The 25,601-nt window shown below is 50.2% G+C and overlaps 2 protein-coding genes across 2 annotated transcripts; both read right to left on the bottom strand.

Moving 5' to 3' along the window:
* Positions 1–12,142: 12,142 nt before the first annotated feature.
* LOC134565459 (keratin, type II cytoskeletal 6A-like) lies at positions 12,143–15,747 on the bottom strand. Its single transcript, XM_063425045.1, has 9 exons — positions 15,295–15,747; positions 14,701–14,915; positions 14,364–14,424; positions 14,165–14,260; positions 13,765–13,929; positions 13,384–13,509; positions 12,773–12,993; positions 12,515–12,549; positions 12,143–12,395 (listed from the first exon to the last, which is right to left on the bottom strand). The coding sequence occupies exons 1-9, from the start codon at positions 15,745–15,747 to the stop codon at positions 12,187–12,189; spliced, it is 1,581 nt and encodes a 526-aa protein (XP_063281115.1). The 3' UTR covers positions 12,143–12,186.
* A 4,895-nt stretch (positions 15,748–20,642) lies between these two features.
* On the bottom strand, positions 20,643–25,311 carry LOC134565456 (keratin, type II cytoskeletal 75-like). The gene is made up of 9 exons (XM_063425043.1): positions 24,736–25,311; positions 23,553–23,767; positions 22,999–23,059; positions 22,724–22,819; positions 22,283–22,447; positions 21,977–22,102; positions 21,528–21,748; positions 21,260–21,291; positions 20,643–21,151 (listed from the first exon to the last, which is right to left on the bottom strand). Exons 1-9 carry the CDS (start codon positions 25,195–25,197, stop codon positions 20,955–20,957), a joined length of 1,575 nt encoding a protein of 524 aa, XP_063281113.1. The 5' UTR covers positions 25,198–25,311; the 3' UTR covers positions 20,643–20,954.
* Positions 25,312–25,601: the final 290 nt, after the last annotated feature.

The following is a 25,601-nucleotide window of genomic DNA, read 5'->3' as shown; positions in this document are numbered from 1 at the left end:
AAGGAAACTTTTTCCCAGACATTGATTCTCATGGCTAGGGGTTTCAGAAGAGAAAGAAAAACAGCCTGGGGCCGAGATGATAAAGGAAGATGAAAAGAACCCCAGATGGGCAGAGATGAAGAGGAGTGGCTTTTGAGCTAGACCTTTCTTGCATAATGTTAGCCATAGACTGAATTTGAGTCTCCTTTGAACATAAACTGCATTTGGGTAGATGCAGCTGCCTCTGCTTTTGCTACAGTGACTGGCACTTTAAGAGTAGAGCGAACAGAGAAGAGAGGGAGAGGGTGTGGTGGTGCCCTCTGCCCTCAGGGAAGATCTGTTCTTAGAACCCTCGGCCCCAGGGAAAAGATGGGGAGAGCTCCGCATGCAAGCATCCCTAAAAGAGCCCTATATGCAGCTTTAGCCCATGGGCAGTGGTGAGAGCACTGGACATGGAAAAGAGAGTGTCACCCTGGCAGATTTCTCCAGGCAGTGCCACAGGTGACATGGAAACAGATAAGGGGTGGACCTGTGTTTTCTGAGGAGCAGTCTGTGGTACAAGAGAGACTCCTCTCTCCCTTGCTGAATTGAAGATTAGGTTTTTTTGAGTAGTGTTTGTTTGATTTAAAACCCAAGGGTTTAGTCTATAGAGAGTAACATGTAGGGGGTGGAAATTGGGGGGAAAAAATGTTCTAAGAAGTTTTCATTTCTATTTTTGTGTGTATGTTTAGAGTTTTACTTTCTATTTCTGTTCTTATGTAATGTAATAAAGTTTTGTTCTCTGTTTTCAAGTTTTAGGCCTGCTCTGCTCTGTTCTTGACCACATCTCACAGTAGCTCATTAAGAAAAACATGCACTCATGGGTGCATTAACATCTGGCCAGTGCTAACCCATGACATGGTTTGAAAGCAAAACCAGTGAGACTCCAAGTCAGAAATACAATTTAATAGAGAGAGAAGAAGCAAACTACCAAAAGGGTAAAAATAAAATAAAAGAAGATAAATGGAACAGTACAAAGGACCACTGACAGAGTCAGAATGCAAACCTGACACCCTGTTGGTGAGGATGACGGAAACAGCCCGCAGTGAGTCCTCCCAGAGTGACAGATGTGGCTCTGTTGGAGAAGAGATGATCCTCAGGAAAGGGCCCAGTCATCCTCTGGGAATGCAGTGGAAACGGCTCCCTTGGTGTCTGGGATTGCTGTTTTATCCCGGTGGAAAGGCTTTGGCTCCTCCCACTGGGTGGAGCATCCCACAATGGGATGAGGTGATGTTATCAGTCATGTGAGAGCCTTAAATGGCCCATTCACAGGGGATGTCCCTCATGGATGGGTGGAGAAGAGATAAGGAGGCACTGCCATATCTGGTGTTATCAGGTGTCCCATTGACAGAGGGCATCTGCCCTATTCCCCCCTAGAGTTACAAGAGATAAGGAACAATATCTCCCAACCGACTTTAACAGATGAAAATAGAATGCACATTTTTGGTTACATTTTTCAACCCAAGACACCTGGGCATTCCTTTCTGCTGGAACTGTTGGGCACATCCCTGTCAGTTTGGACTGTACATGTATTTATTTTTTCAGTGAAAGAGGGGGGTTCAGAGTGACAAAGCTGCAGGAAAGGTGGGTAAATCTTTGATGGAGAAATGAAATAGGTGATTTTCAGTCCTATCCTTGCTGGAATATCTACAGGGCTCTGTGCCATGGGTGGGAACACTCTTAATTCCTTTGGCTGCATGGGATAAGGCTTAGTCCTGGAAATCCTTCTTCTAAAAGTGCTTTTATGTGATTTTCTTGGCATTCCCATGGCCTGGGAACGTGTTCTGCTCCATGGAGGAGAAGTTCCTGCACGCAGCCCCGAAAGCCACTCAGTGTTTTAGGGTGAAGCTGGGTGGGAGCTCTGGGAGCTGAGCACTTTATCTGGGATCCAGCCTAAAAGGAGCTCAGGGAGTTCAGCATTTTCCTGGCTGGGCCCTGGGTCCCTGCGAGGGCTGGCATCTCCTGGGAGGTGGGAGGAGTGGGGTTGGCTCGTTAGCTCTGAGTGTTTTAATTTGGAGCTGGGCTGATCTCAGCACCTCCAGCCTGCCTGACCTGGCCCAAACCTTGGCCTGGGAACTTCTCCCTGCCCTGGAATCACACCCTGGGTAACTCCTGGCTGGTGGCTCTGCCAGGTGCTCCAGAGAGGGGATGGAAGATAAAGCCCAACTGCTTTCCCCTGTCAGAATGAGCCTTTCCAAAAGTTTAGCTCTGATCCCTGGGATCCACATTCCTTGGTTTCAAAAACCTCTTGGAGCATTCCTGCTCTTGTGGCACCTCTAGGGACTGCCTGAAGCCCTCTCAGTCCATGGAGTGGGGGGAGATGCTCCTGGGAAACGACTTTTGAGCCCAAATTCTTTCTGCTCCTTGCCTGGTTGGGATGGTGGTATTTATGGCTGGGTGAAGCCATCCCCACCCTTTGGTCTCTGCTGGCTGTTAAACGTGGAAAACCGCCCAGGGTGCTGCCTTGGGATCTCTCCCAACGCTCCAATGTTCCTCCTTTTCCCAGGACAGAGACAGGGGGGAGTGGGAGATGGGGAGGCTCTGAGCAACAGCCAGTGATGAGGCCAAATCTTCTAAAATGACTCTAAAATGACACTTGCAGGGGTGGCACAGAAACCCTACACTGCTCATGGTTTGATTGCAGTTAATTGAATAAATTTCATAAAATTCATATTAAAGGTTCAGCAGGAGCAGAAAATGGGAGGAACGAGCTGGTTACGTTTTGGCACAGAATTTACAAACCCTTTTCTTTGCCTTTCCATAAAAACAGAAGGAAAAAAATAAAAGAAAGAAGCTGACCCTGAAGGCGTTAAACCAGAGATGTTTTTCCAAGTTATGTAAAATTTATAGTTTGGGTTCAGCAATTGTTGTTCCTTCTTTCCCCCGCCCCCTTCCCTGTGTTTCTAACCTGTCTCCAGCTTCTGAGGAGGGCACCTGTGGGTTGTACAGGCTTTGTGCTTAAAATTATCCCTTCTGGGTGGGTGAGGAATTAATTGGACATCAGAGAGAGCCCTTTCACCTATGGAAAATTAAAGCTGAATTTTGGGATGTAGGTAGAGCAGGAGAGCCCTGGAGTGAGCCAGAGGAACTGGGGAGTGGAGACACTGCCCGTGGGAAGATGTTTTGTTTTCAATTCCTTAAGAATTTGGGGAGTGAGGGAGGAGTAGGTGGGAGGGAGCACCATGGGCTCGACTCTCCTGGATTCCTGGGCAGGAGAAGGAACAGGCTCTGCTTCCAGATGTGAATTCTTGCCCCTCCTCTGGATTGGAACCGGGGCACTGGGAAAGTGCTAACGGAGCTCTGACGTTAATGAGACTCGTTAATGAGACTCGTTAATGAGACAGCTGATTGTTCACTGACAAGCAGCACTCGGCAGCAAGGGGAGGGATGTGCAGGGGAGTTGTTTGGACTGGGAGAGGGAGTGCTCCCAAGCTGAGAAACAGTGCTGGGAAGGTTTTCCCTCAGTGGCCAAGCACCAAGCAGGGATTTTGAGATGGTTCCACGCTTTGTGCTGGCAGGTGGAGGTGCTGCTTGCCCTCCCCTGCTCCAGGTGAGTGGCTCAGCTCCGGTGGCTTTCCTGGGAGGTGCTTTTGACACAAACCTCAGGCTGGAGCTGCTTCCTGCTCCGGAGCCAAATCCCACTGTAATAAATGGCATAGGATAATTCATGTTGTAGTGCATATAAAATGGGATTTAAGACATGTTCTGTAAAATAAAATGAACCAGCAGGTTGGGATTGAAACCAGTGAAATTAGGATGAACAACACCCACTGCCAGGAATCCAGGAGGGACAATACCCTTGCTGGGAACTAGGGAAACACCAAATTAATAACAAGGAAAGAAGGTGGGCCAAGAACAGATCAGCCCTCCTGGGTGGTAGAGCTGTGAAATGCCCAGCAATCAAGAGTGATATTCACAATTTCATCTCCCCATTCATGCTTTCCAAGAAAATGAATTACTATTCATTTTTCCCTTGGAAGCACCATTCAGCAGACCAGACAGCACAAAGAAACTCATGAATATGAAGGAAAGGACAGAGGACAAAGAACTGTGGAGAAATACTCTGCCACTGGCAAAATAAACTGTATATAAGGGGACCCCTAAAAGGACTGAATTGGTGAACAGGGGGAACTACGGTGTGCTAGAGGCTGTAGTTAAGATTCACCCAGTGCCGATCCCGAGCATCGACACTGAACTTCCGATTGCTGGTTTGCCCAAAATTTTTGATCTGTAATTCTTTAATTAATAAAATTTTATTTTATTAATTATAACTAGCTTGACATTTATAACAGTTTCTACTTTTATGTCGCTGATAATGATGGAAAAGGCAGCACCCTTGAGCTGGGGGTGGGACAGACAGCCTAGAAAAGGTGCAGGCCCTCATTAAAGGCACCTTTTCTCCCGTGAATGGGAGCCTTGTGCTCCCAAAGTGTTCTGGGTGGAGCCGGGAGTGAGGTCACCACCACACCTGGTTATTCAGGAGAGCCGGGATCCGCGGGATGGCCGGGGAGGAGTGCGGGGGTGGCCCGGGCAGGGAGAGCCAAGGCCACGCTCCTGGGAAAGGTCAAAACCCAGCGGGAGCCTGGACTGATGCCCAGCTCCAATGGAATGCTTAAATGGGGGAGATGAAAGAGAGGAGTTCAAAGGAAGGAGTCCGTGCAGCTAATAAATCATGGGCCTCTCCTGGTCCTTTCATGGGGGAGGATTTATTCCCATCAGGAATATCCATCCCTGAAAATAATTTCCATGAAGCAGAGCCCCAGCTTTGCATCCACTTGTGGGTCTTGAAGCTCTTGGCCACGTAGAAGAGAAAATTTAATGTCCATTTTCCCGTTGCTGGATTAATGTTTGGCCCAGAGGAATAAGAATCAGGAATCAAGAATCAGGCTGGAAGGTCTTAAAGATCATGTAATTCCAATTCCCATATTAGGAAGAAAATCTGAGACCCAAAAAGTTTAAAATAGCTAAAGGTGGGAAGAACAAATTCCTAGGAAGTGGGGCAGGAGCCGATGTCCTTTTGTAGGTGTAGATGCAAGAGGAGGGTCCCTGCCCAGCAATGTGTGTGGTGTCACTGAGCTCCACCCCAGAACCCGCTGATCCCAAAGGAATATTTGCCACTTTGTCCACACAAGCAGAGCTCTAAAGTCTGAACTGCTTCTCTGATGTGACCTTTTACCACCCAAGGATTTCATGTGCGTGCTGATTTCTTTCCCCAGGGCAGTCAAGGATGTTTCAATGCTGCTTTGGGGCTGGGGGGAGCTTTTCCTGTTGGGAGAGGTGGCACAGAGTGTCAGGCATGCAATCTTCCAGGAAAGGAGGGCGGAGGGACCAGGCAGGATGCAAATGCCCTTGTTGGGAGCTGGGATGAGCACCTCACCCCCACCTCTCATTTTCTGGTTCCACACTGACAATTTAAACTCCTCATTTGCTCACATCCATTCCCAGCGGATCCCTCATGGCCATGGGAACAGACACAAATAATGGATGGATGTTTTCCCCAAGTGCAAAGAGCAGAGGAGAGAGGGAACTCCTGCTCCAAACAGCCCAAAGGGTTCCTGAGCTGAAACTTACTCAGGATCCTGGCAACTTTCCATGGGGTGGGAGGTAGCTCCTCACTTTCCAAAGTGATAAAACTATCTAAGACGTTGAATGAATCCTGATTTAAACTAAAATAGGAGACATTTAGATAAGACATTTGGAAGAAATTCCTCCCTGAGAGGGTGGGGAGGCCCTGGAATGGATTTCCCATGGAAGCTGAGGCTGTCCCATCCCTGAAAGTATCCATGGCCAGGTTGGACGGGGTTTGGAGAAACCTGGGATAGTGGAAGGTCCCTGCCCATGGCAGGGGGTGGAATGGGATGAGCTTTAATGTCCCTTCCCATCCAAACCTTTCCGTGATTCTGAGGTCACATTTTTTTAGGCTGTCTTGGGCCTTTTCACTGATGCAGGAAGAACAGAGCAAAGGAAAATTGGACAGGTGTTTCTAGGGGTGTTGCCCACCTTGAAGTCCTCTACTGAATCCTGCATGGCCTTGAGCTGCAGCATCTCCCCTCCCAGAGCCTCCAGCGGCCACCTCGTGTTGCTGATGTACAAACATGGGCTCCAGGTTATCCTGCACAATCTTCTGGTCTTTCCAGAGGCTCCATTTGGTCTCCAGAACTTTGTTTTATTGATCCAGGAACTGTACCTGAAACCCATCAGAACAATATAGATAATTCAGGATCCTCAACTCAAAACTTACCTTGGTTTTCATGAAATGGAGGTTTAATATGACGGGGGTTGTAAATATTTTCTATAATTTAAAGCATGATTTGATGGGCATGCCATCAAAAGATCTTTGGTGGGAAGGTTTGGGAGCCAGGAGAAATATTCAGCTGCAAGGAAATCTGGAGAAATAATTTGCTCCACATCCAGGTTGTGAAAAAGATCTGCATGGACAGTCTGGATATGGAACAGAGTCCTGTACAAAATCCCTAGCTCTGCTTTAATGATGTAGAATTAAATTTTTAAAGTTGAGAACTGTTTGACTACATCTCCAGGTAATGCCAGAGCTGGAGGAGCAGAACGTGCCTCACATTGTTGATGAAGGAGGGAAATTTGTTGTTGAGGGATCTGATCTGGTCCTTCTCCTCCTGCTGCACCTGCTACATGTTGGGGTCCATCTCCAGGTTCAGGGACACCAAGAGGAGCTGGTTGACCACGACCTCTTGGATCCCTCCAGGGCCACATCCAAGCCCTGCTCCTCCTGTCCTGCCTCCTGCCCCGGGGCTGTATCCTGGTCTGGCAGCCCTGGGCCCTCCCTCGCAACCATTCTCGTTTTCCCTGATGGCTGTGAAGGCTCCTCCTGCTGAGGGCTGGTCTTGGTTTGGACAGACAGGTGTCTGCCAGGGAAAGCTGGAGCCTCCCTTGGAATGGAGAATGTAACCCCCCTCCCTCTGAATTATTGTAATTTTGAAATGAAGGGGCTTTCAGGCAAAGATAAGGGAATAAGAATAACGGTTCTTTACTGGAATACCTAGTAAAGTTACCTTTACTAGGAATATTAAAAATACAAATGTAGTAGTAAAAAAAAGCAAACGAACAACAACAAAAAAGAAAAGACAGTCAGAACATGACCTGGCACCCTGTTGGTCAGGGTGTTGGTAGCAGTTAAATCCTCCTGGAGTGACAGAAGTGGTTCTGTTGGAGCAGAGAGGATCTTGTAGAAGGGTCCAGTGGTGTGAGATGGGTCTGGTGTTCCTCTGGGAATGCAGAGCACACAGGCTGTGCTGGGTTACAAATCCCAGGGTTTATCCAGGTGGGAATGCAGAGCACACAGGCTGTGCTGGGCTCTGAATCCCAGGGTTTATCCAGGATTTATCCAGGTGGGATTGCAGAGCACACAGGCTGTGCTGGGCTCTGAATCCCAGGGTTTATCCAGGTGGGAATGCAGAGCACACAGGCTGTGCTGGGCTCTGAATGCCAGGGTTTATCCAGGTGGGAATTCCGGGCTCCTCCCCTGGGTGGAGCATCTCCCATGGATGATGGAATTGGATCAGCCCTGCAGGGAGCCTCGATGGCCCCTGGACAGCAGAGACCCCCTGGAGGGAGGATGGGTCCTGGAAGGGATAAAGAACACTGCCCCAGCTGGTTTTAGCAGAAGATATCCCCCCAGAGTTATAAGGGTTGGGTCCTGGAAGGGATAAAGAACCCTGCCCCAGCTGGTTTTAACAGCTGCCCATTGTCCAAGGGTGACTTTATGATGCCTGTATCCCCAATCGTCCGTTCTGTTTATGTTGGATATTGTGTCCTGTACCTGTCAGGCTGGTTCTGAGAGCAATGGGGGGAAAGAAGCAGTGCAGAGTTTGTTTTCAGGAACAGCACTGCTCCTCTGCATTCTGCTCCTGGACTGTGTTCATCTGCAGCACTGACAGACAGCGGGACAGAGATCTCCTGTGCTTTTAGTTAGTTTAGCTAGCTGAGGCAGAGGAGTTCCCTGGACTGTTTTATTTTTCTTTTTCTTGGGACTGTTTAAACCTGTCCTGGACTGAAAAACCCAGAGAGACATCAGGATCTCACACCTGCAGCCCACCAGGGCCTGGACCTCCAGAGGGACTGATAAGAGAGTGAGTGAACAGAGCTACCCACAGCAAGGACTTTCTGAATTTACCATCTCACTTCAGAGCAATGAGAGGTTTTATTGTTTTGTATTGTTCATTTTTTATGCTTGTGGACACTTTGTTTTTTCAATAAATAGCTTTTTCCACTTTTCTCTAGGCAGATTTTTTCCTGGACCAGTTGGATGAGGGGCCTTTTGGGTTTGTTTTTCCAGAGGGACCCCATTTGGAGGTTTTCTCCCAAATTTGCCCCAAACAAGGACACCCATTAACAGTAGACACCCACCCCTCTCCCCAGAGTTATGAGGAATGGGTCATAGAAAAGAAAAACTGTTCCCCAACGTGTTCAACAAATGATAATAGAATACACACTTTTGGTTACATTTTGCATTGCAGCCCAAGACAAGGCTCTGCCGGCCCTTCCTGCACCTCCAGCAGGGACAGGGACAGGGACAGGGACACAGACAGGGACAGGGACAGGGACAGGGACAGGGACACAGACAGGGATAGGAACACAGACAGGGACAGGGACAGGGACAGGGACAGGGACAGGGACAAGGACAGGGATGGGGACAGGAACAGGGACAGGGACAGGGACACAGGCAGGGGCAGGGACAGGGACACGGACACGGACACGGACACGGACATGGACATGGACATGGACATGGACATGGACATGGACATGGACACAGACATGGACACGGACACGGACACGGACACGGACATGGACATGGACATGGACATGGACATGGACATGGACATGGACATGGACATGGACACAGACACGGAGCTGCAGCTGCTGCCCTGGACGGGCATCACCACAGGAGCAGCACCAGCTCCAGGGGCTCCAATACTGAAAGAGGACAATGAGGTGAGGTGGAAGAGGAGCAGGAATCTCTGGCAGTTGGAATCAGGATCCCCCCAGCCTTTTCTGCTTTTGGAGAGCTGGGCTTGACCACGGCTCAAGGGAGTGAGCTCATGGGTTTGGTATCTGGCACCCAGCCACCCTCACCTGCTCTAATGCCATGGGCTGGCAGTGACAGCTCATAAAACTTTCTTACCCGTGTTTTCTAAGCTGTTTTTCAAAGAGCAGATTACTGGTGGGGCAAAAAAAAAAAAAAAAAAAAAAAAAAAAAAAAAAAAAAAAAAAATCCATTTCTGTCCACAAGTTGCCTTTGGGCTTGGTTTTAGCTTGGTTAAAGTGGTTCCTGTTTAGTCTAAAGCTGATGAGACTGAAGTTGCCACAAGAGGGAATCCAGAGATGCCAGGAAATGCCAGGAAAAAACCTTACTCTGCCTCCAGATATCCAGCCAGTGTGGGGTAGTGACAACCTGTGCTGATCCAGGCAAGGAGTTCCTCTCTTGGTCTGCAGTCCTGAGCTTTGCAGGCAGAACTTCACCTGCAAGGAGGTGCTGCTGGTAAAGGAAGGGGTTTGGGAGGCACCAGTGCATTTCTGGGAGCCCGGGTGCTTTGAGTCAAAATGCTGAGTGATGAGAATTCTGAAAGTCCAGGGTCCCCTGGGAGAAAACAGCCTGAGGTGTGAAAGTCCTGCCCATCAGATGAGTCACAGAATGTCCTGGGATGGAAGGCACTCACAGGGACCATCAAGTGCAACCCCTGGCCCTGCACAGACACCCCAAAATCCCACCCTGTGCCCAAGGGCATTGTGCAAACATTCCTGGAGCTCTGGCAGCCTTGGGGCTGTGACCATTCCAGCACCCCAGCACCCTCTGGGGAAGAAACTTCCCTGGTATCCAACCTGACCCTCCCCTGACACGGCTCCAGCCCTTCCCTGGGTCCCCAGAGCAGAAATTGGAGCTGCCCCTCAGGATGAAGCTGCAGCCTGATTTATTAAAATATGAATATCGATCTAATATCAATATCCAACTGTGACGGTTAGAAAGTGTATGTTTATTGTGTGGGATAGCTCCCTAATGCACACTGTCAAGATCACAAGTAATTCCAAAGCCTTTTATTTACAAAAATGTTGAATACACAAAATACAAATGCATATTCATCCCCTTGTCACTTCCTCTTCTCCGCTTCATATGCTAATTGACACAAAGGCAATTAAGCATGTGTAGTTTGTTCCCTGAAATGGGTCGGTGGTCCTTTTGTGAGGAGTGGTCACCAAAATGAGGAAGTAAAATGAGTCTCCCTCGTTCTAAACTTTCAACCTTTTCAATTCAGATGTGATTGATGGATGGTAGAACTCCCTGTTTCCTGTTTTCCAGGACTATTTCCGTGGGTTTCTGGAAACAGGAGCTCTGCTGTTGTATTGATTAGTTTCTCTGTTTGACAAGCAATGAGTTATTAAATCCAGGGTACCTTATCTTAAATCCGGTTTCTTTTAACCATCCTCTAACTTTTAACTCATTTCAGCAAAGCTTTTCTATTCATTTCAGCTAAATCAGCAACATCTATTGTTAACTATAACCTTAGCTTTTCTCAAAGCTTCAAAATTAGTGTCTCAAGCCCCCGAGGAGTCTCACCTCAGTGTCCTCCTCTCCAAGGTGCACAAACCCTCCCTCAGCTGTCCCTTGTGTGTCCCCTGCAGACCCTTGCCCATCCGTGTAGCTCTGGATGGAGCTTTGATGCTGAACAGTGCTTAAATAACAAACCCAACTCCAGCTCTGCTGCTGCCAGATGTGGACTGGAGAGGCTGGAGAAGGATGGGGCAGGTGCTGAAGAGGAGAAGCCATTTCCTTTCCAGTGCCCTGAGGGTCTTTCACTGTCTCACAGCCTCCTCTGGGGACATTATTCCTCCCAAAGAGGGCTCCTTTGGAGGTTTAATGGGTGTTTTCTAATTATGCTAATGGCAGTGAAGGTGTTTTATCAGTCCCTGCAGGAGGTGTGTGTGTGCAGAACAGACGAGCTGCAGCACTCCTTTTCTTGGGAAAACCAGATTTATATCCCTCCATGACTCATCCCACTCGATTGCAGAGGTTTGGGCATGACCACAGTGGCATAAAAGGCTGAGATGAGTGGGGTACATCGTCAGCAGTGACAGTGACTCAGACTGTGGATTCTGCAGGGACAGTAACGCCATGGTCAACTTCTGGGAGCCAGAAATGTCCTAGTGGCAGGTCTGTTGTTGTGGGTGCTGAAAATGAGAGATCAGGCAGCAACAGCAGAGCTGTGAGAAATTGAGGCTCATAACTTTCTCCCACTGGCCTGAGAATTTGTGAGGAGGATTGTAACAGCCCTTGAGACTGAAAAACAGTTTCCACAGGTGTTGTTATTCATCCTTGCAGCTGGTGTTTTTCCAGCTTGTTTACTTGCAAGAGTGTTCGAGGGGTGTTGTTCTGAGTGTCCAATTATTGCTCAGAACTGTCTATAAAAAAGGACAATGCAAAATAAAGAATGTCTGAGAATGAAGAGTCCATGTCCTTGTTCTACTGCCGTCCCTAATCAGATGACAACATGGACAACAGTGGAATGTGAGGTCTTTAAAGTCGGTGTATTCACAGGTTCAGTGTCATTGGTGACCAATGGCTTTAGGGTAAGGTCAGGTTCATTGATTTCATCTATTATGTAAAGGATTCATAGGGATAGAAGGGTGAGTGTCATCAGGACTACGGCTGGAAGGATTGTTCAGACGAGCGCTGTAGTGTAGGAATTAAGACAGAAGGATTTTCTCTTTTGCCAAGAACTAAGGAATTTGGGAAGATGTACTCTCTTCCCAACCTCATGGAAATGAAACATCCAAATGTTCTATTCCTGTTGGATATGAGCTCCATGGAGCTGGAGAGGAAGGAGATGTCTCAAGTCGAGTGTGGCTTTTTTTACCTTCAAAGCAGCAGAGTTACTCTGCTGCAGCAACCACCCTTTGCCACAAGGTATGATAAAAGACTTGGAATTAAAGAGAGGATGTGACATAATTAATTCCACATGCCTTTTATTAGACAAACACTGGGAAATGAGGAATGTTGAGGGTACAAAAGACAAACAGGAGCACAGAATTTTTTAATATAAATAATGACAGATGGGTTTGATTTCCAAATCTTTTGAAAGAGCTGGGTGAGGATTGGACCCAAGAGGAGCCTCAGCACTGGGGCCTGGAGTCAGTTCCTCAATAACATCTCCTGGTGGAAGAGCTGGTGGAGACGGACTTGAAGCTGGAGCTGCTGCCTCCGAGCATGCATGAGCCACCTGTGCCCTGCCCGCTTCCAGGGATGGAGCCTGTTCCCACTCCAGCACAGACCCCAGCTCCAGCACCACCACTGAAGCTCAGGCAGTTCCCGCTTCCATATCCCATTCCTGAAGTGGTTCTGGTCACGGCTGCCAGAGGAAAACACCCTCATGAGAGGAATCCACAGGCAGGGGGTGAGTGGGATGGGGTCTGAGCAGGGCTAGGAGGTAAATCTAGAAAGAGCCAAATGTCTCTAGAAGTTACTTACAGATGTTCACCGAGCCAGCGCCTTCCCCAGAGAGCCTGTCAGGGAGCAAAAGAGAGCCAGTGAGCATTCAAGAGGAACCTGTGAGCAGGACCTGCTCACAAAGGCAGGAAAACTCCCTTGGAATATTTTTGAAAGGTGGGAAGTTTGTATGAAGGACTGTTCTTTAAACATCTTCCAGGTCTGAATGTGGGCCTAAACCTGACCAGGGTCTGCAGCTCCGTTGCACCTCTGAAAACTGGGATATAAAATCCGACCCACCTGCACTCCTCGCCCTCCAGCAGCTTCCTGTAGGTCGCAATCTCGATGTCCAGGGCCAGCTTGACGTTCATCAGCTCCTGGTACTCCCGGAGCTGCCGGGCCAGGTCAGCCTTGGCTTTCTGCAGGGCTGTCTCCAGCTCCTCCAGCTTGGCCTTGGCGTCCTTGAGGGCCACCTCCCCGCGCTGCTCCGCGTCAGCGATGGCCGTCTGCAGCACCGTGACCTGCAGGGAAAATCCAGGTTTTCATCCCTTATCGAGAGCATAATCCGGCTCTTTGCATCCTGAGGTCCCTATCCCAGGTCTGATGTTTGGGTCAACATCAATAAGTGTGATCTTAATCATCACTAGTCCATTAATTGAGTTCAATCCACTGAACTGATTCGTGCTCTGAGCCAGGTCACAATCTGGATTCACGTCCACAACTCTCAGAATCTCCTTGGGGTCACTGATATTACACTGAGTAACTCTTGGTGATGTCACTGCTCTGATACACATCATGTTCATCCCTGATCCAGCAGAACTCCCTTGGATGAACTCATTTTTATTCCCTGGACCACCCAGAGGTGCTGTCACAGCAGGAGTTACACTTGATGCACTGGCAGTGCCCTTTACCTGTTTTTTGACGCTGTCGATCTCAGATCGGAGCCGCTGGACGTGGCGGTTCAGCTCCGAGATCTCCTGCTTGGTGTTCCGGAGGTCGTCCCCGTGCCTGCCCGCCGTGGCCTGCAGCTCCTCGTACTGTCACAGAGAGGAACAACCACTCAGGGGAAAATGAGCTGGATTTAGAGCCAGCAGAGTGTGGGGTTTGGGGGTGTTTGCTCTGCAAGATGCGTGTGCGTTCCCAATTCCGAATTGACACTTCTGAATTTCATGGGGTTATGAACTCTGAAGACATTCTGCATTTCAAACTCACAGCAGGACCCACCTCCCCGGGGGAATTTGGGGATGGGAGGGTGGTTTTCCCTTTGCAGAAGCCTTCCCAGGGAAGCTTACCCTGGACTGGTACCAGGCCTCGGCCTCGGCGCGGCTGCGGTTGGCGATGTCCTCGTACTGCGCCTTCACCTCAGCAATGACGCTCTCCATGTCAAGGCTGCGGTTGTTGTCCATGGTCAGGATGACAGAGGTGTCGGAGATCTGGGTCTGCATCTGGGACAGCTCCTGCAAAAACAGCAAAAAGTCCCGAGAGTAGCAACAAATGTTGGTTGGAGGATGGAAAGCCCCCGGGTTAGAGGGGAGAGCTGGGTGAACAAAAGGATTTTTCCAATGCAGAAATGTGAAATGGAAAAAGCATTGAATTATTTAGTGCAGCAGAGGGGGAAATGATCAGCCCTGAGGCTCTGAAATGGGAAAGGAATGCAAGGACTGGGAGAAGGATATAAGGCCTGGTGCTCACAGCTTCGTAGAGGGCTCTGAGGAAGTCGATCTCCTCTGTGAGGGAATCCAGCCTGGCCTGCAGCTCTGTCTTGTCCAGGCAGGCAGTGTCCACCTCCTAGGAGAGGAAACCAGAATGAGGTGAGTTTCAGCGAAGCAGAGGAAAAGCTGGAGAAGGGGTTTCTTGCAGGGCTGGGAAGGCCACGTGGGCAGACACCCACCTTCTTCAGGGTCACAAACTCGCTCTCGACGGCCGCGCGCTTGTTGATCTCCTCTTCGTATCTGTGGGATGGAGGTGGAGGGGTGGTCTAGGCTTGTTTTAAAATTATTTCATGTTTTCAAGACCAGCCTTTTTTTTTTTTTTTTTTTTTTTTTTTATGTACAGTTCTGGGCCTTGGTCTTTTTGCCCTGTAATTTTCTGCCTGTGACCTTTCAGCCATATCATGTGTTAAACTCGGGCCTTTCTCAGAAGATTAAATCAGCCCAAAGGTTTTTTTCCCTTGTTTTCTGCATCTGTTGCAGCCCACCCAGGCCCGGGCAGGTCATGAACAGACTCACCTGTTCTTGAAGTCCTCAGCGAGGCTCTGCATCTTGCCCAGCTCCCCTGCCAGGTTCTCCCTGTCTGTCGTTAGGCTGCTCAGGTGCCTCCTGAGGTTGTTCAGGTAGGTCTCAAAGAGGGGCTCAAGGTCCTTTCTCACTGTTTTGTTCCCCTGTTCTTGCAGAAGGGCCCACTTGGTCTCCAGGACCTTGTTTTGTTGCTCAAGGAATCGGACCTGGAGAGAGAAGGGTGTTTTAGGAGGTTTTCCTTGGAGAGGTGAGGGACATCCTGCAAGGATTCACTTGCTGGAAGGTGGGAGGTCTCAGCCCTTGGGGAACAGCTGACAGTTTAAACACTCCTGCTTTCTTTCCCAGCTCTGCCTCTTTAGATCCAGTATCACCACTTTGTCCCTGTTTTTCAGTCTCACCTTAGCATTTCTAAAATATATAAATGGTCTCAAAGCTGGAAACACTCAAGATTTTTTCCCAGGCTGCTGGGATGTTAGAACTGGCAGTACAGGAGCAGCAAAATTGTGGCTAAAGATATAATTCACCCTTGTTTGTGCCTCCCCACCAAAGAATCACCACAGCATAAGCAGGAATGCCAGGTCTCACCTTGTCGATGAAGGAGGCGAATTTGTTGTTGAGGGTTTGAATCTGATCCTTCTCATCCTTACGGATACTCTGGATGTTGGGGTCAATCTCCAGGTTGAGCGGCTTCAGGAGGCTCTGGTTGACTGACACTTCATGGATGCCCCCAACTGGGACAGCAGGGCCACCACCAAACCCAAAGGGACCAGCAGCCACCCCACCAAACCCACAGGAGACCCCAGTGCCAGCACCAAAACCTGCAGCTCCGTAGAAGCCACCACCTCTTCCAGCCACGGAGATCCTCTGGCATCCACCGAGGCTGTGGAGGCTCCTGCTGCCAAACCCTCCAGAGAACCTTCCAGCAGCCCCCCAGCCTCCAGCCTGGGCAGCAGGGCGCGGGCAGAGGCGGGAGCCGCGGGCGGAGGGGATGAAGGTGGACGCAGCGCTGAAGCTCCTCGCAGAGCACTGGCGGGACATGGCAGCTGCAGGAGGGATCCAAGGAAGGGAGGAATGAACAAGAGGAAGCGTCTGGAGGTGAAGCTGTGCTCCCCCAGCCTGGGACTGGCCCTTTATACCCTCCTGAGGAGGGGACAACTCTGCTGTGGGGCTCATCCCACTGATGAACCAGGCCTGGCACACCCAGAGTGAGTTCACCATGAGCACCTATGGAGCTTTCAGAAAAAAAATAAAAAATGCAGGGGTTGCGTTTTTTTGGTGTTGAAATATCTGAGAAAACCTCGATAGTGGCTGCTCAGCTCCTGTTTGCAGCCACCCCTTTCCCACTCCCTCCTTCCACTGCTGCAGGAGATGGTTCCCTATTGGGCAAATGCTCACTCATCTCCAGTTCATGGATGAATCAACCTGGGTTGTGTAAGGTTGATTTGGCTGATTTTGGAGCGTTGGTTCCTGGTGCAGGGTCTGAGCTCTGAGAAGCCTCTGATCATGGATTTAGAGCAAACTGCAGAGGGGCATCAGCACCTCAGGCCCCAACCTGATGGGAACTCTTCTCTTGTTCTCGTGCCCAAATGAGAGTTCTTTAAAGCAGAACTTGTACAGGAGGGGGAAAGAGGTGATAGAGGGAGGGCCAGGGTGGTGATGGGACAGTCTTGGAGCAGCAGCCACCAAAAAACAGCTGGGGAGTGGGAAGGATGAGGAGGGAATTTTATGAGTGGTGTCCTCAGACCTTTTCTTTCTGTGAAAATTGCCCACGTTCTACAGAATCATCAGGGCTGGAAGAGACCTTCAGCGTGACCCAGTCCAGCCACCAGCGTAAACCACGTCCCCAAATGTGCCAAATCACCCTGATTTCGACTGAAAACAGATGGTGAAATATCAGAACATGCCCCAGAAGGGAGTTTCCATTGTCTCTGATGCCACAAAACCTGACTCGGCGATTTCTCGGGGCATCACCTGCGCAGATTTTTGAGCTGTTTCCTGACTCATGGCACGACCTTGTCTCCACACGGTGTTACCAGGCTCCCCTCCCCATTCCTGTTGTCTTTCCCTTTTGATATCCCTTACTCACCAGGAAATTCAGCGCTTCCCACGTTGCTCACAGCCACCTCTCTTCACTCCTACCCCCCGTGGCTTCCAGGAAAAGCCAAGCAGGGCATTTCCCCGGAGAAGGACGCTGTGTCTCGGCTCTGGCACAGAGGGGATTACCCTAGAGCAGGCAATATGCTCCCAAGCCTCTCCTGGTGCCTTGTCTGGATGCCCAGGGCTGGGCACGCTTTTCCCAGCCCCTGCAGCCCCTGGGGTTTGTCACGGTTTGTCTCTGCTGCAGGTGCCCAAGCTGAGCACCTCTCAGGGCTGCTGCTCCCTGAGATTCTCCTCGGGGTTGCTGTTCCCTGAGGTGTGCAGGGTTTTTGAGCTTCTCTTGCTCGAAAGGTCCCACACCAGAGCCAGAGCAGCCAGGCTGAGTCCCCAGTCCGTGTTTCCAGGGTTGTTCATTCTTTCATCATCTCTCAGCTCTGTCCCAGCTCTGCAGGGCGTCCCCAGCAGAGCAGGACACGCGGCAGGACTGGGCGGGTCAGAGGGTCCCGGACCCTTTGTACCATTCCCTGACCCAACCACCGTCCACAAGGAACTTTTTATTTACAGAATCTTACCAATACTCACTGCCTATGTTAACCTGTCATTTCTACTCTAAACCAATCCTTGTGATCCAACTCAGCAGAAAATGGGGGATGAGAGCAAGAACAAGGAGGACAGGACCACTCCCCAATTCCTCCATCCTGCCTCTTCAAACCCATACACTAAAAATCCTAAATTCTACATTTGCACTCTGTGATTAACTAACTACTGCTTATTTTGAATTCTTTTGGCTTGTGATTCTTCACACACTGTGGGCATTCACTCCCATGGCAGGGATCAGAGGCAGTGCCCTCCTGGGCTCTGTGTGAGGCTGCCTGAGCCCCTTGGACAGACCCCAGACCCCCTGTCCGGTCTCCAAACCCTCCAGGGCGGCCAGAGGGATGTCCTGGACTCTGACAAGCAGCCACTCCTTGGAGGAGGTGGCAGCCCTGGCACAGAGCATTCCTGGGAATCCATATTTTTCCCCAGCCATGCCCAGTAACTGGGATGTGCCACAGGTGTTTGCAGGTGCATCTTTCAGGAGCTCGTCCTGGCACTCATGGCACCCGGACAGGAAAGTGAGTGTGATCAGGTGGTCTCAGAAGGGAACTCGGCAGTTTCCCATCATCTCTTTTTGCCTCTCAGCCAAGATTTTTTATTTTTATTTCTATTTTTTTTTCTCTGTTGTTACAGTGCACACCCTGGAATGGCAATAACTGTCTTGGGAGTGTTTCAGCTCCTGTGTGTTACAACAAGCAGCTGTTTTTAAGAGAGAGGAGCTCCTGTGACTGAGCCTCGGGCTGTCCTAAAGAACTCTATAAAATCCTCATGGGCACCAACCTGCAATCAGCTCCCTCCACACACTGCAAATCCAGGCCCCTGAGTGCCAGCACCATCCCTGTCATTATGACTAAGGCTTTAATCTGGGCTGGGCTGGAATTAATGGGGATCATCTTCTCCTGCTGAAATCCCGACCCCAGGTCATGGCTGCAGTCTGATGGGATGCAGGAGGTGACAGCCTGGTGACCAGGGCCCTGCTCTTGAGCAGGGACAGCTGCAGGTTGGAAGAGTGATGCCCTGGAAGGACAAATATTCCAGCCCTGGCATTTCCCAGGCTGGATGAAAGGCTTTGTCCTCTCTGTGCTGCGACCCAGGTGTGGATGCAGTGGGCGGCACCTTCTGATGTCCCTGTTGGATATGGGACCAAGTGTTGGTGTCACAGATGACAGAAACTCCCTCCTGGGTCAGATTCTGATAGTTCCTGATCTGCTGTCAGCCCAAATCAGGGTGATTTGGCACATTTGGGGACGTGGTTTACGCTGGTGGCTGGACTGGGTCATGCTGAAGGTCTCTTCCAGCCCTGATGATTCTGTGGAACATGGGCAGTTTTAACAGAAAGAAAAGGTCTGAGGACACTGCTCATAAAATTCCCTCCTCATCCTTCCCACTCCCCAGCTGGTTTTTGGTGGCTGCTGCTCCAAAAATCCTGATAATGCCCTATTTACTGACCCCTCAAAATGTAAGGGGCTGGAGCATGTCCAGAGTCGGGAATGGAACTGGGGAAGGGGCTGGAGCACCAGGGAAGGGTCTGGAGAACTCTTGAGGGAGCTGGGATAGCTCAGCCTGGAGGAAAGGAGGCTCAGGGGAGCTCCCTGACAGGAGGGGGCAGCCAGGGGAGAGTCAGGCTCTGCTCCAAGGGAACAACAGGACAGGAGGAAGCAGCCCGAGGCTGTACCAGGGGAGGTTTAGGATGAACACCATTAGGAATTTCTCCATGGACACTGGCAGGGGCTGCCCAGGGAGGTTTGGAGTTCCCATCCCAGAGGTGTCCAAGGAAGGACTGGACGTGGCACTCGGTGCTGTGGGCTGGAGATCAGGGTGGGGATTGTGCACAGGTTAAATTCAATGACCTGGAAAGGCTTTTCCAGAATCTGGAGGATTCTGGGATTCTACAATCCCATATCCTCGTGGTTAGAGAGGGTTTGTTTGGAGCAGCAGGAAGGCCCAGGCTGCTCCTCTGAGGGAGGGTGTTGCTCCTTCCCTGAAGGCTGCTGAGAGAGGTGGTGAGCAGGAGTGAGGGCCCAGAGCAGATCCACAGCCACACCTGCAAGATTTTGGGAAGGAGATTTCCTCAGAGATGCTCATGCAGGGCACAGGGCATCCTGGAAAATGATGGGAAACTACTGGTCCTGAAGGAAACCCTGAATCCAATCTGTCATTCCAGCACTGCCAATTCCCCTCTATTTCCCCAAATCCATGAGTATTTTCCTAAGAGACCCTCCCTACTCATTACCTGAGTCTATTAAAATCTGGGGAGGGAGGGCTGGGATGTTTTTTCCAGTCTCTTCTGTTCATTCAAGTGACCTTCCAGCAGTGAGATCTGTCACTGCAGATGTTTCTCTGCTTTTACTTTCACTCTCCATTAATTTCTCCCAATTAGTCAGAACCACATCTGAAATCCCTACACCTCCTCTGGTTTTTCTTCCACCTTCTCAAAACAAGACCTGGCCTTCAACATATCCTAAAAATCTGAAGAAACGCTGGAGCTTGAAGACTTTCACTTTTCAGCAGTGAAATAAATCCCTTTCTTGGGCGTTTGGATAGCTGCTGAATAAATTACATTTAATTCAGTGTAGGACCATATCTGATTCACAATTCCTTCTGACCAGAGTAGGGACCTGATCCTGCCCGTGTGTGGTTGGAGGAGGGGGAACATCAGCACCAGGACCCAAAGTGAGCCCCTGAGCCAGGGAGGGCTCTCAGCCCTCTCAGGCAGGTGTTGGCACCTCTGGCTCCCAGGTGTGGGTGAGACCAGGGGTTTGGGATGGATGATTCACCTGAACAAGTCGGGGGGTTGCTCTGGCTCCCCTGGGAATTAATTCCCTCTTATTTGAGGTTTGTGCAAGTACATCACACGCCTGGCACTGGGATCCCACCCCCAGGATCCAGGCTCTTGGATGCTCCATGGGCTGCGAGCTGGAAGTAAATGAAGCTCAGACCTTCTCCCCTGTGCCTAACACCTGCCTTGGCGTGTCCTGGTGTTTGGCTTCCAGGTGTTTTCCCTGCACAGTGGGGAGGGAATGTCGAAATCAACACCAAACCTCCCTCTGAGGCTCTGCTGGGCTGGAGTGTTCTGGCTGCTGACGGTGAAATTCAGTGAATCTGAGTGAGAAGCAAAAATCTGGGCCTTTAACTGGTCAGGGCCTGAGGGAAAGTTCTTGTTACCTGTGTTTGCATTTGCTCTTGCACCTCTTTAATTAAAAGGACCACAAAATAGAATAAATTACATGTGCATTTTTATTAGACAAACCCCAGAAAGTGAAGAGAGACAAACAGTCATGGGACACACTTTATATACAAAATCCGGCCAAAAAAAAATTGCTGAGCTGGAGCAAGCAAGCTGCAGGTTTAACCCAGTGAGGCTCAGGTTCCAGGGCTGAGCCCAACAGGATGTGTGCGAGACAACACAGCTGAGAGGGAGTTCCTAAAGGGGGGCTCCTGTGGGGCAGGACGTGGGGTGCAGGTGGCCCTGGTTGTGCCGACCCCGCCACACCCCAGGAAAGAACCACTTTGGTGCTTTCTGGTGCGTGGCGGTGACTGGAAGGAGAACTTTAGCTCCTGTAACTTCTTCTGGTGGAGGAGCTGGAGACAAACTTCACGCTGGAGCTGCTGCCAGCCCCGAGGGTGGTGCTGCTCACCCCGGGGATGTTCCCGCAGTTGAAGCTGTTCCCCAGGCTGCAGATGCCCCCTCCCGTGGTGAGGTTGCTCGCTCCTCCGTATCCTGTTCCCACTGTGGTTCTGGTGACGGCTGCAAGGAGGAGAAGGAAACGTTTCAGTGTCTCTGGGCATTGGCTCCTTGACACAGGGAGACACGGGGATGTTTAAACAAGGTAATTCTTGCATTTTAGAGACTTACAGATATTCACTGGGACCCCATCTCCAGCCAGCCTGTTCAGGAGTGGAACACAAGGAAGAGTGTTAGAAGTCTGTTGATATTGGGAGGGGGGAACAATAGCATACATTTCCCAGAGTCCTTTGGGAAGAAAAATAAAATCACAGCATAATTCGTGGATTTTTGTTCCTTCCATTACCTGGGACAGTCCCCCCACTCTGTTTATCATTCCAGAGATGCTGAGCTTCTCCTGTGCCATCCCCAGCCCCAGGGCCGGTTGTTCCCCACCCACCTGCACTCCTCGCCCTCCAGCAGCTTCCTGTAGGTCGCGATCTCGATGTCCAGGGCCAGCTTGACGTTCATCAGCTCCTGGTACTCCCGGAGCTGCCGGGCCAGGTCAGCCTTGGCCTGCTGCAGGGCGTCCTCCAGCTCGGCCAGCTTGGCCCGGGCGTCCTTGAGGGTCAGCTCCCCGCGCTCCTCGGCGTCGGTGATGGCGGCTTTCAGGTTTGCACACTGGGGAACACAAAGCTCTGAGCAAAGTCCCCACCCCAGACCCAACTCGTTCTTTGCCTCGCCTGCAATCACAAGGTTTTATCCTCCACCAGTTTTAGTGACAGTTTGCTTCTGGAATGGAAGAAGGGTCAGACTGAGCAGAACTGTCCAGGTTGCTCCAACCTTTCCCACCCTCTCCCTTGCAGGTCCGTGGGTAAATGGGTTGAAAGTGGGGTTTTCGCCCTTTACCTGTTTTTTGACGCTGTCGATCTCAGATCGGAGCCGCTGGACGTGGCGGTTCAGCTCCGAGATCTCCTGCTTGGTGTTCCGGAGGTCGTCCCCGTGCCTGCCCGCCGTGGCCTGCAGCTCCTCGTACTGTCACAGAGAGGAACAACCACTCAGGGGAAAATCCACCAGTTTGGGAGTTACCACAAGCCTCAGAGTCCCCCCTCAAGCCCAGATCAGCAGCTGGGAAGGTTTTCTTGGAAGAGTCGGGTTTTTATCTGTTCCAGACTAGATGTGAAGATAAGAGCAGGGAAACCCCAGATCTTTCACCTTGGTCTGGTACCAGGACTCGGCCTCGGCGCGGCTGCGGTTGGCGATGTCCTCGTACTGCGCCTTCACCTCGGAGATGATGCTGTCCAGGTCCAGGTTCCTGTTGTTGTCCATGGTGAGGACCACAGAGGTGTCGGAGATCTGGGTCTGCATCTGGGACAGCTCCTGCAAAGAGCACAGGGGATTAGGTAATTCCCTTGGGAGAATGAGGTAATTCCCTTGGGAGAATGAGGTAATTCCCTTGGGAGATGCCTTTTCACCCTTCCAGGTGAGCTGCAGACCTGGGAGAGGCTGTTACAGATCATTATCTGAACAGCTCAGGTGTTGGTGCAACTCTACAGGCGGGAAGGATTTAGCATCTCCCAGGGGAAGGAATTAGAGGCTCTCAGAGGAACAGGGAGAAGCTCTTCACTTTTTTGTTTTGGAGCTGGTTGTACTCACTGCTTCATAAAGTGCTCTCAGGAAATTAATTTCTTCACTCAGCGCATCTGCTCTGGCTTGGAGTTCCACCTTATTCATGTAGGAAGCATCTACATCCTGGGGAATGAGAGATTTTTGGGTGGTTCACACCTCTATCAGTAAATCAGGAACATGCATTGTGATAATCCAGGGAAGAAACAATAAGAAAACTAAAGGGGGTGGAATTGTAATGGGAGGATTTATGACTGAGTGGGTGATCAGAGCCATCCCACAGTGCCCTGGAATTTTTTTCTCACCTTCTTGAGCGTCACAAATTCGTTCTCTGCAATGGTCCTTCTGTTGATCTCATCTTCATACCTAAAGGAGGACGGCACAGGGAGTTTTTGTTTGGGCAGGTAACAGAGAGATCTGAGTTTGCTGGAATGAGTTTCCTTCAGAGCATTTTGCATACAATGCTCTTTTCCCTCAGTGAGAGACCAGGAGCTGAACCAGTTAAAACAAGTACTTCAAAACAATTTGAACGAATCTTACTTATTTCTGGCCATTAGTCATCCTGCTGCTGCTTTAAGCAAATGAAATGTGCTGCCCTGAAACTTTCAGACCTACTGTGTAATTTTTCCCTCTCACTAGGTAATTTAGTTAATAAGCCTTTGATCATGCTCCAAATTATTCCCTAAATGTTGGTGCACTTGGATCTGTTACTCTGTTACTAAGAAAATTTCTCCTTGAGAAAATGCTGGGATCAATTCCAGGATCCCAGGCTCTCCTGGATTCCCCAGTTGGTTTAAGGATGTCGAGAGGGGAAAGGCTGCACCTGCCCAGGTGAGTAGAGCATTAGCTCAAGACTTACTTCTTCTTGAAGTCCTCGACCAGGTACTGGGTGTTGACGAGCTCTCCCTCCAGCCTCCCCTTGTCGCTCAGCAGCGAGTTCAGCTGCACCCGCAGGTTGTTGATGTAGGTCTCAAAAAGTGGCTCCAAGTTGTTCCTCACTGTTTTCATTCCCTGCTCCTGCAGCAGACTCCACTTGGTCTCCAGCACTTTGTTTTGTTGCTCGAGGAATCGGACCTGGAAGGGGAAATATCCTGAAGGAGCTTTGAAAGAACAGAGACGGGGGAGAATTTCCTGGCAAAGGGGAGGGTCTCATAACTGGCTGAGAGGGTCAAATGCTCCTTCCAGCTGGTTTTCAGAGCCAGATTCTCATCTGTTGGGAGATTTGACTGCAGGGACCCTGTTCAGTGTTAAAAACTCTGGAACAACCCTTGATTTTCAGACTTCCCATCCACTGTTTAAATCAAGACCAAGGACAGGGATTTTGTGTGAAAAATGTGAGCAAAATCACATAAGGAGCAATGCGGGGCTTGCTCTCTAATTAAAATAATTAAAATAACATTCTTAAGGTGCTGCTTCTGCTTCCCTTCAGCAGAGCTCCCCTACCCCACTAAATGTCCAAAATGGGGACATTTAGTGCAGCATTTTCCTTGAAACCAAGGAGAACCAGACCAGAGCAGGAACTGAACAGATCTTGTTGTGCATCAGTGAAATGTTGTGGACAGACAGATTTGGATCAGATTTTGATATTTTGAGCTAAACATCCAAACATTTTGGTGACAGATTTAAATGCCTTTCAGGGAATTCAAGCATTGAGAAGCTGCTTCTCCCTTGTGCCAATTTCTTGGTCATTTTAGGTGGGTTTCAGGAATTCATGTAATCATCTAAAAAGCTGTTCCCAAGGCTCCTGAAATGCTCACTGGAGGAGCCTAAAGTCTCCAGAAGGGTGGGATTGTCCTCTGAAGATTTCTTTCCCTACTGCCCATGAGATGTGGAGCAGCAAACAAGGAGGAACTGGAACAGTGGATGATTAATTCATGGCAACCGCTATGGAACAGGTGCCATTCCCTCGAGCTTCCAGGGCATCATCCACGCTCATTCCTCACTTCTGTTCCTCCTTGATCAGCTTTTGTCCTGATCAAAAGCAGAAAAGAAAAGCGTCTCTGTCAAAAAAAATCAGATATTTAGGAAAACTCAGGTCTCACCTTGTCAATGAAGGAGGCGAATTTATTGTTGAGGGTTTTGATTTGTTCCTTCTCCTCCTTCCGGATCCTTTGGATGTTGGGGTCAATCTCCAAGTTGAGCGGTTTCAGGAGGCTCTGATTGATGGAGACCTCGTGGATGCCCCCAGCTGGGAATCCAGGGCCACCCCCAAAGGCCCCATATCCGTAGCCAAGGTTGGCTGGAACCCCGAACACACTCCCGGCGCCGTAGAAGCTGCCGCCCCTTCCAGCCACGGAGATCTTCTTGCAGCCACCAACGTTGTAGAGGCTTTTGCTTCCAAAGCCCCCCCCGACCCTGGCAAAGCCGCTGCCAGCGTTGCAGCTGCCCAGGCGGGTGACGGAGCAGGAGCTGAAGCTGGTCCTGCAGGTGTTGGGCACCACGGCCGAGGCGGCGCTGAAGCCGCTTCTCCCCCTCTGAATCCTCACGGTGGACTGGCGAGACATTGCTGGGGCTTTTTTGGGTTGGCGTGGATGCTGCAGCTGGAATAAAGGAGCAGAGGTGCTGGCCTGGAGCAAGGAGTAGGAGGGAAAGGAGAGAGGTGAACCTGTGCTCTGCAAGGGCTGGGGAGAGCCCTTTTATGCATGTATGAGCCTGGGATGGGTTGGATGAGGTGGATCGTCTTTCTGATGAATTAGGCTTGGCATGTCCAACAGCATTCTGGAGAGTGAACTCACTCAGCACACACGCCCTGCTGAAATAATACAGCCCAGGTTCTCAGCAACAGGGAATTGTTTGGGAATAACTGTCGCCGGCCTTTGTAGACAGCCAGACTCGTCCCCATTTCAAAGCTGGAAAGTGCGGATGACTCACGTTAGGCAGAAAACACTGCTCAAGTGCCTGTCACTCA

The sequence above is a fragment of the Prinia subflava genome, unplaced genomic scaffold, assembly GCF_021018805.1.
Source record: "Prinia subflava isolate CZ2003 ecotype Zambia unplaced genomic scaffold, Cam_Psub_1.2 scaffold_52_NEW, whole genome shotgun sequence".
Lineage (NCBI taxonomy): Eukaryota > Metazoa > Chordata > Aves > Passeriformes > Cisticolidae > Prinia > Prinia subflava.
The sequence above is the reverse complement of the archived record's forward strand: the minus strand, read 5'-3'. Positions and strand labels throughout refer to the sequence as shown.

What these genes read in the sequence shown, in the direction of transcription:
- LOC134565459 (XM_063425045.1), bottom strand. Translation starts at nt 15,747, where the DNA reads ATGTCCCGCCAGTGCTCTGCGAGGAGCTTCAGCGCTGCGTCCACCTTC. An exon ending in TCGCCTCCTTCATCGACAAG is followed by an intron (nt 14,916 to 15,294) that starts GTGAGACCTGGC and finishes TTCTCTCTCCAG; the next exon opens with GTCCGATTCCTTGAGCAACA. An exon ending in AGTTTGTGACCCTGAAGAAG is followed by an intron (nt 14,261 to 14,363) that starts GTGGGTGTCTGC and finishes TTCCTCTCCTAG; the next exon opens with GAGGTGGACACTGCCTGCCT.
- LOC134565456 (XM_063425043.1), bottom strand. Translation starts at nt 25,197, where the DNA reads ATGTCTCGCCAGTCCACCGTGAGGATTCAGAGGGGGAGAAGCGGCTTC. An exon ending in TCGACAGCGTCAAAAAACAG is followed by an intron (nt 21,749 to 21,976) that starts GTAAAGGGCGAA and finishes TGTGTTCCCCAG; the next exon opens with TGTGCAAACCTGAAAGCCGC. An exon ending in CTGGAGGGCGAGGAGTGCAG is followed by an intron (nt 21,292 to 21,527) that starts GTGGGTGGGGAA and finishes ACTCCTGAACAG; the next exon opens with GCTGGCTGGAGATGGGGTCC.